We start from the raw sequence: 15,276 nt of genomic DNA on the forward strand, positions 1-15,276 counted from the left end.
ATTTAGGACAATTTTGGTTTAGATGATGCAGGAATGAATTCACATATTTGCTATATAAACACATACAGAATTATTTGTAAATAGCGCAATTCATAGAATTAACATATGCTTGCATTTATTCTGAAAGTATAACCTCTCGAACCTTGAACTATAAACTGTAACCCATAATGAGACACCAATCCTTGACCCTTATCAGCCTCCTGGCTTACATCTGCAGCCTTGGTGCGTTCAGCTTGGTCTACAGTATTAATTAATGGATCAAACATTTAAGATGGCCACTGCAGCTTCTGATTGGCTGGAAACAGAATAACATTTCAAGATGAGCACCAAATGGAGACATTTGATTGGACAATATTCATATGATGTCTGATCTCCATGGAAATCAATTTGATTGTAAAGTTTGCCAATACAAAAACTTGTGGCTGTACTCAGTCCCTGGTAATAGTTTGTTTTCATGAAATTTGGCAGAAACAGAAGCAAGGCATACTTAAGTCTTTCAGACCTTTCCAGTTTTGAAAGATTTAAAAAATCAAATTACACACTTTAGACCTGAATGTGTCATAAATGTATACAACTGTGCTGAATCTATTTTAAAAATCAACTCTATACACAATCAGACTTGTATGACATATCTACACGTCATAATAATTATAAATACTATGCCTTACAATAGTTCCAAATTTAAAGTTCTGTTACAATCATTTCAGTGTCTGACACAGATCAAGGTCGGCAGTTGTACCGGATTTTAGACATAAAAACCTCATTGTTTATTTGGTATCCATTGATGCTTGTCCTGGTATTGACAGGCCTATATTGTAGTGTCATTGTAATTCTATAATTAACAAAGTATTCCTCTGCCGTTACAGTATTGTAAAGCAGAGAGCAAACAGCCTTAAATCAATGATGTTTCAATTAAAGAAGTATGTGTCTAGCACTAAGAAAAAAGATTTCCAAGCAATTTGACTGTTTCATCCTTTTTACCCTCAATATGCTGCAATTCAGTGCAACAACTGTTAGCCTCTGTATATATATTGATGGAAGGCTTGGTAGAAATGAGACTATTACAAGTTTTACGACAGATGAGAAAATACATTGCTTATATATACACTTGTTTGGCCTTTTTACCAGTAGCAATTTGTGAACAGCCAATATCATTTTGAAGTCAAAGTCTTGTAATTAATACACTTACAGACTGCCCCTTACTGGAGCAACCTAAGCGTAAATCTGGTGTAGAATGTCCATATGGCATGTACACACCTACATCATGACAATATGAACCTGTTAGGAGATATAAGGTAGTCAGAGTCAAAACTTGTGGCTTCATCTAAGGTTATGTAGCCAATTCTGTTTCACACTGCACTCCGACTTAATCAGGGTCAGTACGATATTCTAACCCATCAGTTGGAAAGGAAATAAATATGTAAATGCTAGATTGAGAGTAGTGATGTAGAAAGATTGTAAAGAAGGCGTTTGTACAATTCTCTTTATTCTTATGGTAGGTACTGATTCTTCCTATAATGAAATTATTTCCTATTTGTAACTCTAACACAAAATGACTGGAGTGCAAATATAAGTTTTTTCTGCACTTTAATATGGGTTAAATGCATTGCAGTCTATATTGAAAGCAAATGTTTGATAAGCACAGTTAATGTTTGATCTAATACTTGTCCAACAAAGTGAGATTACCTGGTAAACTAAAAGGTGAAAAAAAAACATAGATTGATCTGCTTTAATCAATGAATCTCAAGTGTCGACATCAAGTTTGTGTCCCTGTCTGGCTGGTAATGTTGACATAGGATTGTTTTATCAATAAATAGTGTATCCAGGCTGTAACTGAGCCACACCCAATACCTACTAGTACATACATTTTGTCTATAGCTTGTTAATTCATTCAGGCATTGTTATATCATTCAGGTTGCTAAGAAAGACAGACGTCATCACACATTGGAAATGGACATTACTACAAAGGAGGGCTGGGGGTATATATCAGACATTAATGATTGTTGTCAGGATATAAATACCCAGTTATACAACTGTCATACAATATGTTTTTTTGTGTAACACTATACCAACACACTGTAGTCTATTATCCAGAAGGCAGGGGTTTGATTCTCTCATCAGATATAAATAGATGTGGAGTGCCTGACCATGAATGTTTTGACTAAGTACCCTTGATTTCCTCAAAACATAATTTCACAGTCCTTTCAAAATAAAGTATATGCCTGTTAAGGTTCAGGATGACTATAATCCCGACCTATAGTCATTTCAATTTCAACAAATTTTATTGACATAACTCGTACAGGAAAAAATAGTTTACCATTGGATATAACTCATACAGGAAACAAAAATAAAGAAAATAATTAAGGATAATTAAGTAAATAAATAGATAAATAAAATTGAGATAAGGTAAATACATATTTATAAAATGGCTAAAAAAAGAGTATGAGTTTCATAAAAGCTTTATATATTTATGTAGTACAGATTCATTTAATCGTGGAAAAATCTATTTGATTGTTAGATAGAATTTGATACATGTAACAGTATATCCCTGTTTTCGATATCATTACATCTTTTACAACCATGTAATAAAGTTAAAATACTTAAATGCTCATGAGCATAGTGATTCTTGTTGCAGGGTTTGGTGAATATTATTGTATTTGAATAACCTATAGTCATCATGCTTCATCTGCCATCATCCACTTTTCATTCAAATGACTTCTTCTCATTAACTGAAAGGCTCAAGGTACTGATGTTGGGTCTGAAGCATGTCTGTGCTACCAAATTTATTCAAATGAATGTTTATTCTTCATTTAAGGTCAAAGAAAATCAAATCTTTAAACAACTTCTTGTCATTAGCTGAGAGGCCTAGACCTGACTTGATATTGGGTCTGCAGCATTCTGGGTTGAAAGTGGTGTTGGAAATGGTCAGAAAAATCACAATCAATTAATTGGACATTAAAAATAATCAATTATCAATAGTACAATCGGTTACGAGGCATGTTTTTGAATTAATATTTTATTTGTTATATTTGCAATCTTTATGATTATTTTTTGTTTAATAAACCAATTGATGCTGATTTCATTGAATTAATCTTATCCATTAGTGCAGGATGTTTTACTGATCATTCATCTGTACCTCTATAATGTCAGTTACATCCCAGGAGTTCCCAGTGGTGTTTCGTCATATTAAAAACGCAAAAGACAATTGATAGCATCAAGGGTTCAATCGATTGTTGCCCATATGACAATTGACGGATAGTTAACGATAGTTAGAGACAATTGTCCCAATACTAGTTAAAGGGCTACCAAGTCTGATAAAATGAATGATCTTGACCATCTTTCAAGGTCACAGAGGCTAAATATATCATAAACTAATTTCTTATGAAAAGTTCTTTATGTTTAATGTAATTAATTGTCAAGTATTTTGTTTATTTATGCATATTGCATTTGGGAACCGATAAAAAAGCAAAATGGCCGACTTACTCTTGATTTTGATAATTGAATTTAAGGCTAAATTTCTCTGAAAGGTTTCTGCCCACATGGATTTCCCTAACTTGGCATTTCTCTGATATAAGGGGAGACAACTCCTACACTATATACATGCAACAGTCTTAGTAACAGAGACAATTCTATGACTTGTGCCTTATTTCTGGCCTCAAACTCATGATCTGCAGCACCTGGTTGTCTTGTCCTATATTGTACAAATGACTTGCTTGACAGTGGCACTAAACATATGATAATACCTCATGTTTACAACAGCTGTCTGTGATTTCCTCCCAGAGTTTATAACTAAATTTATGTACTTTCAGGTTACCTTCCCATGTATCAATCCTAAGAAACAGAGCAAGAAGAAGTATGAGAACTCAGGAGTAATGCATCTCACTCACTTTGAGGTAATTAACTTACACTTGCTCTCCTCTGGGCTGGAAACCCATTTGGGGTAATTGCTGGATACTGACTGTTTGTCAATGGATTTCTCTTAAATTGCTACTCCATTTTTCCTTCACCTTTAAATCTAGCAGATACTTAATATTTTGATTTGTGATGTGTTAAACTTATTCCAAGTTTGTCTGATTTCATGTTTTACATTGTTCAGTTGAAGAAACCAATGACCTTTCTAGACTATATCTATGGTGGAATGCAGATCAATTTTACAGTAAGTACTTCACATTTTCTCAAGGGAAATAAAATAATTATCCATTTATTAAGAAACCATATTATTCAGAATTTGCATTGAAGCATTGCTGATGTTATAAGCCTTTACCTTTTTGGTTTTACCAATCTTGGAATGATACTTCCTTTTTATTGTGTCGCCTGCAACACAAGTGCGACACATAGGTATCACTATTTCGGCGTTGGCATCAGCGGCGTCCGGGAAAAGGTTTTATGTGATAACTTAAGTATTTATTGTCCGATTTCAACCAAATTTGGTATGTTGCTTTATATCAATAAGATCTTAGATGATGTTGATACTGGTCAAAATCCGTCTATATTTGCTAGAGTCACGGGACTTTAAAATCGTCAAAACAGATAAATCCATGGTTTCCGCTCGATAACTTTAGTATTTATTGTCCAATTTCAACCAAATGGTATATTGCTTTATATTAATAATATCTCGGATTAGTTTGATACCTGTAAAAATCTGTTAATATTTGCAAGAGTTACAGGACTTTAAAATTGTCAAAACAGATAATTTCTTAGTTTCTGCTCAATGACTTTTGTATTTATTATCCGATTTCAACCAAATTATGTCTATTGCTTTATATAAATGAGATCTCAGATGGCTTTGATACTGGTCAAAATCCGTCTATATTTGCAAGAGTTATGGGACTTGATAACTTCACCTAATTATTAACAGTATTTTCATCTGTAAATAACTATTTTTTGTGATGTTTTAAACTACTGTGCAGGTGATACATCCACTTCTGTGGAATTCTTGTTTTACCACACATAATTAGGCTTTGTTTTCTAATTTTCTGATGTAGTAGGCCTATTACATGACAAAGGAGAAGGTACGTTAAGACTCGAATATGGCCCTAAAATTAATTCTCCAGTAAAGAACAACATATTTTGCCATATAACAGTTGAATACATTTGCTAACACATTACATCCCTAAAATATCCTGCATGTGCCAATTATGTTCACTATGACGTCATCAACATGCAGTTTCCCGCCTTTTTCACAAAAATCCTTGAAAAATCATACTTTTTGAGTGGTTTTCTCTAAAAATGAATGTGGCCGCCTTCATGGAGCAGAAAGAGATTTTCACACATTGTGTATCGTGTATTTATGCATATCCATGCAAAATATAAAGTTGCTCCAAGGTGGCTGCCAAATCCATTTCAAGCCTTTTTTAACCTAAAGAAGATGAATTTCCAGCAAAATTTGGCGAGAAGAGGAAAATCATCAATTTGATGAGTAATAGGTGGAGCACATCGTGTACATGGTTATAAAAAGTTATGTTTTGATGAATAACAAGTATGGGAGTATTTATTGATGTGAAATTGATGTGGATCAGAGTTAATATTTTTCGGCCTGAAAAATTAAGGCCAAATACTTGTCCTATCATATCTACTCCTTTGGAGAAATGTTTTTTAGAAATGTCACAGCAAATGTTATTTTACTGATAATGAAGATTTATCAAGTTAATAAGTTGACCAATGAAAGAGTTGATAGTCTGTCAGGTTGATGGAGATCTCGATTTTATCTTGACAGGTGGGAATAGACTTCACAGCATCCAATGGCAATCCTAGAAGTAATACCTCGCTGCATTTCATCGATATGAACAGACCAAATGAATACGTCCAGGCCATCCATGCTGTGGGTAACATCTGCCAAGATTATGACAGGTCAGTATCCATTCATCTTTTAACTTTTGAAAAATTTGATTTGCATTTCACCAGTTCAAATACTAAATTTGCACTGGTGAAATAACCATGAAAAGTAAATAAAAAGTCTTAGAGATAATGACTAAATATTGGTGGCTGACAATCTCCTGGAAAATGTCACACAAAAAAGGACTTATTTGCTCATCTCGAAATCATAATGTTTAAGGAATCTGCAGTACTCATATTTTATATACACATGTAACCTCAAAGTTTCCAAATACTGTATTGTAGAAATTTACATAAGGGGGAAAATTACTTGGATTAAGAATGTTGCCTGATTAGGAAAATTTCCCTGTGTGTAATATTTTGTACCTGTAGATAGGAATTTTGTTATTTAAAGTCTTAACTTGTTTCTATCACGAAAATAAACTAAATGCGAATATTTCATGCATGCAAGTTCTGAAATTCAAGCACTCATGAAAATGCCTACATTTACAGTACAACTTCAGGTCATTGAAGATTCTGAATAAGTTTACAACATTTGCCTATTTGTTTGGTTTGTATATCAATATTTAATTGAGATCTCATTTATCATCATCTTCTTTCTGAGTATTAAATGATGTGATGATGTTTTCAGTGACAAACTTTTCCCAGCCCTTGGATTTGGGGCTAAGCTACCAAATGGAGAAGTATCGTTTGAATTTGCTGTGAATTTTAACCCATCAAATCCATATTGTGCTGGTAAGTCTAACAAAGCAGTATAAAACTAGGACATTTCAACTCTATGACAGGAAATATTAAACAATCTGAAATAAGTACAATAGGCTTACAGGGATTACTTCCCTTTGTTCATGAAAAATGAAAATATTCTGGAGCTTAACTCGATCTTCTTAATCAAAAATGTAACTTCTGATCACTCGATTTGAAGATTTTCTGCTTCTGGAAGCTTTTCCATTTATAAGCTGGAAGATCTTCTGATATGACTTCTCGTCTTTTAAGAACTCAAATAGAGTTGGCTTCTGGACAAGAAAATAACGTTCTGTGAGAGTGAATCATATCACAAAATACACACTGATTGCTTAAAATAATCTAATACATCATCAACCTTCCTTTTGCATCTTGGAAGTCTTTATTTTCATGACTACCAGGCAACTGGATAAATCATAATGTTAATTTTAATTTCATGATCGTTTCATTTGTAAAACAATATTGAACTGCATCATGTAGTTATTCGATATTGTGAGAAAGCTATTGTGAACCAAACATTTGCTTATTTACAGACCAAGTTTAAACAATACTCATCTCAGTCTTTAGGGGGATGTAACTTATAGACCTCATCAGAAGTCCACCACTGTAGAGGATATTTAATAAAAACTACTTTGATCTTCCCCAGGTATTGATGGTGTAATTCAAGCTTACCAGAACTGTATACAGAATGTAGAACTTTATGGTCCTACCAACGTAGCACCTATAATCCATCATGTAGCTCGCTTCGCAGCTCAATCCCAAACAGAGGAGTCTACAAAGGGAGCAGGGGTGAGTGTTAATATTATACAGGTCTACAAAAGGAGCAGGTGTGAGTGTTAATATTATACAGGTCTACAAAGGGAGCAGGGGTGAGTGTTAATATTATACAGGTCTACAAAGGGAGCAGGGGTGAGTGTTAATATTATACAGGTCTACAAAGGGAGCAGGGATGAGTGTTAATATTATACAGGTCTACAAAGGGAGCAGGGATGAGTGTTAATATTATACAGGTCTACAAAGGGAGCAGGGATGAGTGTTAATATTATACAGGTCTACAAAAGGAGCAGGCGTGAGTGTTAATATTATACAGGTCTACAAAGGGAGCAGGGGTGAGTGTTAATATTATACAGGTCTACAAAGGGAGCAGGGGTGAGTGTTAATATTATACAGGTCTACAAAGGGAGCAGGGGTGAGTGTAAATATTATACAGGTCTACAAAAGGAGCAGGGGTGAGTGTTAATATTATACAGGTCTACAAAGGGAGCAGGGGTGAGTGTAAATATTATACAGGTCTACAAAAGGAGCAGGGGTGAGTGTAAATATTATACAGGTCTACAAAAGGAGCAGGGGTGAGTGTTAATATTATACAGGTCTACAAAGGGAGCAGGGGTGAGTGTTAATATTATACAGGTCTACAAAGGGAGCAGGGATGAGTGTTAATATTATACAGGTCTACAAAGGGAGCAGGGATGAGTGTTAATATTATACAGGTCTACAAAAGGAGCAGGGGTGAGTGTTAATATTATACAGGTCTACAAAGGGAGCAGGGGTGAGTGTAAATATTATACAGGTCTACAAAAGGAGCAGGGTGAGTGTTAATATTATATACGGTCTACAAAGGAGCAGGGGTGAGTGTTAATATTATACAGGTCTACAAAGGGAGTTGGGCTGAGTGTTAATATTATCCAGGTCTACAAAGGGAGTGGGGCTGAGTGTTAATATTATACAGGTCTACAAAGGGAGCAGGGCTGAGTGTTAATATTATACAGGTCTACAAAGGGAGCAGGGGTGAGTGTTAATATTATACAGGTCTACAAAGGGAGCAGGGGTGAGTGTTAATATTGTACAGGTCTACAAAGGGAGCAGGGATGAGTGTTAATATTATACAGGTCTACAAAGGGAGCAGGGATGAGTGTTAATATTATACAGGTCTACAAAGGGAGCAGGGATGAGTGTTAATATTATACAGGTCTACAAAGGGAGCAGGGATGAGTGTTAATATTATACAGGTCTACAAAAGGAGCAGGGGTGAGTGTTAATATTATACAGGTCTACAAAAGGAGCAGGGGTGAGTGTAAATATTATACAGGTCTACAAAAGGAGCAGGGGTGAGTGTTAATATTATACAGGTCTACAAAAGGAGCAGGGGTGAGTGTAAATATTATACAGGTCTACAAAGGGAGCAGGGATGAGTGTTTATAAACATCTTATACATGTCTACAAAGGGAGCAGGGGTGAGTGTTAATATTGTACAGGTCTACAAAGGGAGCAGGGATGAGTGTTTATAAACATCTTATACATGTCTACAAAGGGAGCAGGGATGAGTGTTAATATTATACAGGTCTACAAAGGGAGCAGGGATGAGTGTTAATATTATACAGGTCTACAAAGGGAGCAGGGGTGAGTGTTAATATTATACAGGTCTACAAAGGGAGCAGGGATGAGTGTTTATAAACATCTTATACATGTCTACAAAGGGAGCAGGGGTGAGTGTTAATATTGTACAGGTCTACAAAGGGAGCAGGGATGAGTGTTTATAAACATCTTATACATGTCTACAAGGGAGCAGGGTGAGGGAGCAGGGGTGAGTGTTAATATTTACAGGTCTACAAAGGGAACAGGGGTGAGTGTTAATATTATACAGGTCTACAAAGGGAGCAGGGATGAGTGTTAATAAACATCTTATACATGTCTACAAAGGGAGCAGGGGTGAGTGTTAATATTGTACAGGTCTACAAAGGGAGTAGGGGTGAGTGTTAATATTGTACAGGTCTACAAAGGGATATGTGAGTGTTATAAACACTGACCCAAAGACAGCTTCCTATGATTGTGAGTGTTATAAACACTGACCCAAAGAACAGCTTCCTATGATTGTGAGTGTTATAAACACTGACCCAAAGACAGCTTCCTATGATTGTGAGTGTTATAAACACTGACCCAAAGACAGCTTCCTATGATTGTGAGTGTTATAAACACTGACCCAAAGACAGCTTCCTATGATTGTGAGTGTTATAAACACTGACCCAAAGACAGCTTCCTATGATTGTGAGTGTTATAAACACTGACCCAAAGACAGCTTCCTATGATTGTGAGTGTTATAAACACTGACCCAAAGACAGCTTCCTATGACTGAGTGTTATAAACACTGACCCAAAGACAGCTTCCTATGATTGTGAGTGTTATAAACACTGACCCAAAGACAGCTTCCTATGATTGTGAGTGTTATAAACACTGACCCAAAGACAGCTTCCTATGATTGTGAGTGTTATAAACACTGACCCAAAGACAGCTTCCTATGATTGTGAGTGTTATAAACACTGACCCAAAGACAGCTTCCTATGATTGTGAGTGTTTATAAACACTGACCCAAAGACAGCTTCCTATGATTGTGAGTGTTATAAACACTGACCCAAAGACAGCTTCCTATGATTGTGAGTGTTATAAACACTGACCCAAAGACAGCTTCCTATGATTGTGAGTGTTATAAACACTGACCCAAAGACAGCTTCCTATGATTGTGAGTGTTATAAACACTGACCCAAAGACAGCTTCCTATGATTGTGAGTGTTATAAAACACTGACCCAAAGACAGCTTCCTATGATTGTGAGTGTTATAAACACTGACCCAAAGACAGCTTCCTATGATTGTGAGTGTTATAAACACTGACCCAAAGACAGCTTCCTATGACTGAGTGTTATAAACACTGACCCAAAGACAGCTTCCTATGACTAAGTGTTATAAACACTGACCCAAAGACAGCTTCCTATGATTGTGAGTGTTATAAACACTGACCCAAAGACAGCTTCCTATGATTGTGAGTGTTATAAACACTGACCCAAAGACAGCTTCCTATGATTGTGAGTGTTATAAACACTGACCCAAAGACAGCTTCCTATGATTGTGAGTGTTATAAACACTGACCCAAAGACAGCTTCCTATGATTGTGAGTGTTATAAACACTGACCCAAAACAGCTTCCTATGATTGTGAGTGTTATAAACACTGACCCAAAGACAGCTTCCTATGATTGTGAGTGTTATAAACACTGACCCAAAGACAGCTTCCTATGATTGTGAGTGTTATAAACACTGACCCAAAGACAGCTTCCTATGATTGTGAGTGTTATAAACACTGACCCAAAGACAGCTTCCTATGATTGTGAGTGTTATAAACACTGACCCAAAGACAGCTTCCTATGATTGTGAGTGTTATAAACACTGACCCAAAGACAGCTTCCTATGATTGTGAGTGTTATAAACACTGACCCAAAGACAGCTTCCTATGATTGTGAGTGTTATAAACACTGACCCAAAGACAGCTTCCTATGATTGTGAGTGTTATAAACACTGACCCAAAGACAGCTTCCTATGATTGTGAGTGTTATAAACACTGACCCAAAGACAGCTTCCTATGATTGTGAGTGTTAAAACACTGACCCAAAGACAGCTTCCTATGATTGTGAGTGTTATAAACACTGACCCAAAGACAGCTTCCTATGATTGTGAGTGTTATAAACACTGACCCAAAGGCAGCTTCCTATGATTGTGAGTGTTATAAACACTGACCCAAAGACAGCTTCCTATGATTGTGAGTGTTATAAACACTGACCCAAAGACAGCTTCCTATGACTGAGTGTTATAAACACTGACCCAAAGACAGCTTCCTATGATTGTGAGTGTTATAAACACTGACCCAAAGACAGCTTCCTATGACTGAGTGTTATAAACACTGACCCAAAGACAGCTTCCTATGATTGTGAGTGTTATAAACACTGACCCAAAGACAGCTTCCTATGATTGTGAGTGTTATAAACACTGACCCAAAGACAGCTTCCTATGATTGTGAGTGTTATAAACACTGACCCAAAGACAGCTTCCTATGATTGTGAGTGTTATAAACACTGACCCAAAGACAGCTTCCTATGATTGTGAGTGTTATAAACACTGACCCAAAGACAGCTTCCTATGATTGTGAGTGTTATAAACACTGACCCAAAGACAGCTTCCTATGATTGTGAGTGTTATAAACACTGACCCAAAGACAGCTTCCTATGATTGTGAGTGTTATAAACACTGACCCAAAGACAGCTTCCTATGATTGTGAGTGTTATAAACACTGACCCAAAGACAGCTTCCTATGATTGTGAGTGTTATAAACACTGACCCAAAGACAGCTTCCTATGATTGTGAGTGTTATAAACACTGACCCAAAGACAGCTTCCTATGATTGTGAGTGTTATAAACACTGACCCAAAGACAGCTTCCTATGATGTGAGTGTTATAAACACTGACCCAAAGACAGCTTCCTATGATTGTGAGTGTTATAAACACTGACCCAAAGACAGCTTCCTATGATTGTGAGTGTTATAAACACTGACCCAAAGACAGCTTCCTATGATTGTGAGTGTTATAAACACTGACCCAAAGACAGCTTCCTATGATTGTGAGTGTTATAAACACTGACCCAAAGACAGCTTCCTATGATTGTGAGTGTTATAAACACTGACCCAAAGACAGCTTCCTATGATTGTGAGTGTTATAAACACTGACCCAAAGACAGCTTCCTATGATTGTGAGTGTTATAAACACTGACCCAAAGACAGCTTCCTATGATTGTGAGTGTTAAACAGTGAACCAAAGACAGCTTCCTATGATTGTGAGTGTTATAAACACTGACCCAAAGACAGCTTCCTATGATTGTGAGTGTTATAAAAACACTGACCCAAAGACAGCTTCCTATGATTGTGAGTGTTATAAACACTGACCCAAAGACAGCTTCCTATGATTGTGAGTGTTAAACATTGAACCAAAGACAGCTTCCTATGATTGTGAGTGTTATAAACACTGACCCAAAGACAGCTTCCTATGATTGTGAGTGTTATAAACACTGACCCAAAGACAGCTTCCTATGATTGTGAGTGTTATAAACACTGACCCAAAGACAGCTTCCTATGATTGTGAGTGTTATAAACACTGACCCAAAGACAGCTTCCTATGATTGTGAGTGTTATAAACACTGACCCAAAGACAGCTTCCTGCCCTATGATTGTGAGTGTTATAAACACTGACCCAAAGACAGCTTCCTATGATTGTGAGTGTTATAAACACTGACCCAAAGACAGCTTCCTATGATTGTGAGTGTTATAAACACTGACCCAAAGACAGCTTCCTATGATTGTGAGTGTTATAAACACTGACCCAAAGACAGCTTCCTATGATTGTGAGTGTTATAAACACTGACCCAAAGACAGCTTCCTATGATTGTGAGTGTTATAAACACTGACCCAAAGACAGCTTCCTATGATTGTGAGTGTTATAAACACTGACCCAAAGACAGCTTCCTATGATTGTGAGTGTTATAAACACTGACCCAAAGACAGCTTCCTATGATTGTGAGTGTTATAAACACTGACCCAAAGACAGCTTCCTATGATTGTGAGTGTTATAAACACTGACCCAAAGACAGCTTCCTATGATTGTGAGTGTTATAAACACTGACCCAAAGACAGCTTCCTATGATTGTGAGTGTTATAAACACTGACCCAAAGACAGCTTCCTATGATTGTGAGTGTTATAAACACTGACCCAAAGACAGCTTCCTATGATTGTGAGTGTTATAAACACTGACCCAAAGACAGCTTCCTATGATTGTGAGTGTTATAAACACTGACCCAAAGACAGCTTCCTATGATTGTGAGTGTTATAAACACTGACCCAAAGACAGCTTCCTATGATTGTGAGTGTTATAAAACACTGACCCAAAGACAGCTTCCTATGATTGTGAGTGTTATAAACACTGACCCAAAGACAGCTTCCTATGATTGTGAGTGTTATAAACACTGACCCAAAGACAGCTTCCTATGATTGTGAGTGTTTATAAACACTGACCCAAAGACAGCTTCCTATGATTGTGAGTGTTATAAACACTGACCCAAAGACAGCTTCCTATGATTGTGAGTGTTATAAACACTGACCCAAAGACAGCTTCCTATGATTGTGAGTGTTATAAACACTGACCCAAAGACAGCTTCCTATGATTGTGAGTGTTATAAACACTGACCCAAAGACAGCTTCCTATGATTGTGAGTGTTATAAACACTGACCCAAAGACAGCTTCCTATGATTGTGAGTGTTATAAACACTGACCCAAAGACAGCTTCCTATGATTGTGAGTGTTATAAACACTGACCCAAAGACAGCTTCCTATGATTGTGAGTGTTATAAACACTGACCCAAAGACAGCTTCCTATGATTGTGAGTGTTATAAACACTGACCCAAAGACAGCTTCCTATGATTGTGAGTGTTATAAACACTGACCCAAAGACAGCTTCCTATGATTGTGAGTGTTATAAACACTGACCCAAAGACAGCTTCCTATGATTGTGAGTGTTATAAACACTGACCCAAAGACAGCTTCCTATGATTGTGAGTGTTATAAACACTGACCCAAAGACAGCTTCCTATGATTGTGAGTGTTATAAACACTGACCCAAAGACAGCTTCCTATGATTGTGAGTGTTATAAACACTGACCCAAAGACAGCTTCCTATGATTGTGAGTGTTATAAACACTGACCCAAAGACAGCTTCCTATGATTGTGAGTGTTATAAACACTGACCCAAAGACAGCTTCCTATGATTGTGAGTGTTATAAACACTGACCCAAAGACAGCTTCCTATGATTGTGAGTGTTATAAACACTGACCCAAAGACAGCTTCCTATGATTGTGAGTGTTATAAACACTGACCCAAAGACAGCTTCCTATGATTGTGAGTGTTATAAACACTGACCCAAAGACAGCTTCCTATGATTGTGAGTGTTATAAACACTGACCCAAAGACAGCTTCCTATGATTGTGAGTGTTATAAACACTGACCCAAAGACAGCTTCCTATGATTGTGAGTGTTATAAACACTGACCCAAAGACAGCTTCCTATGATTGTGAGTGTTATAAACACTGACCCAAAGACAGCTTCCTATGATTGTGAGTGTTATAAACATTGACCCAAAGACAGCTTCCTATGATTGTGAGTGTTATAAACACTGACCCAAAGACAGCTTCCTATGATTGTGAGTGTTATAAACACTGACCCAAAGACAGCTTCCTATGATTGTGAGTGTTATAAACACTGACCCAAAGACAGCTTCCTATGATTGTGAGTGTTATAAACACTGACCCAAAGACAGCTTCCTATGATTGTGAGTGTTATAAACACTGACCCAAAGACAGCTTCCTATGATTGTGAGTGTTATAAACACTGACCCAAAGACAGCTTCCTATGATTGTGAGTGTTATAAACACTGACCCAAAGACAGCTTCCTATGATTGTGAGTGTTATAAACACTGACCCAAAGGCAGCTTCCTATGATTGTGAGTGTTATAAACACTGACCCAAAGACAGCTTCCTATGATTGTGAGTGTTATAAACACTGACCCAAAGACAGCTTCCTATGATTGTGAGTGTTATAAACACTGACCCAAAGACAGCTTCCTATGATTGTGAGTGTTATAAACACTGACCCAAAGACAGCTTCCTATGATTGTGAGTGTTATAAACACTGACCCAAAGACAGCTTCCTATGATTGTGAGTGTTATAAACACTGACCCAAAGACAGCTTCCTATGATTGTGAGTGTTATAAACACTGACCCAAAGACAGCTTCCTATGATTGTGAGTGTTATAAACACTGACCCAAAGA

General features: G+C 36.8%; 1 protein-coding gene across 1 annotated transcript in view; it reads left to right on the top strand.

Annotated features, from left to right (window-relative positions):
• Nucleotides 1–15,276, top strand: part of LOC138315985 (copine-3-like) — a 73,447-nt gene that overhangs the window by 45,044 nt on the left and 13,127 nt on the right. The window contains exons 9-13 of the mRNA XM_069257435.1: nt 3,810–3,893; nt 4,097–4,156; nt 5,717–5,850; nt 6,467–6,570; nt 7,223–7,365. Coding sequence (XP_069113536.1) covers nt 3,810–3,893; nt 4,097–4,156; nt 5,717–5,850; nt 6,467–6,570; nt 7,223–7,365 — 525 coding nt within the window. The remainder of the gene's footprint in view (nt 1–3,809; nt 3,894–4,096; nt 4,157–5,716; nt 5,851–6,466; nt 6,571–7,222; nt 7,366–15,276) is intronic.

Source organism: Argopecten irradians, chromosome 2 (assembly GCF_041381155.1).
Source record: "Argopecten irradians isolate NY chromosome 2, Ai_NY, whole genome shotgun sequence".
In the NCBI taxonomy this organism is placed as follows: Eukaryota; Metazoa; Mollusca; class Bivalvia; order Pectinida; family Pectinidae; genus Argopecten; species Argopecten irradians.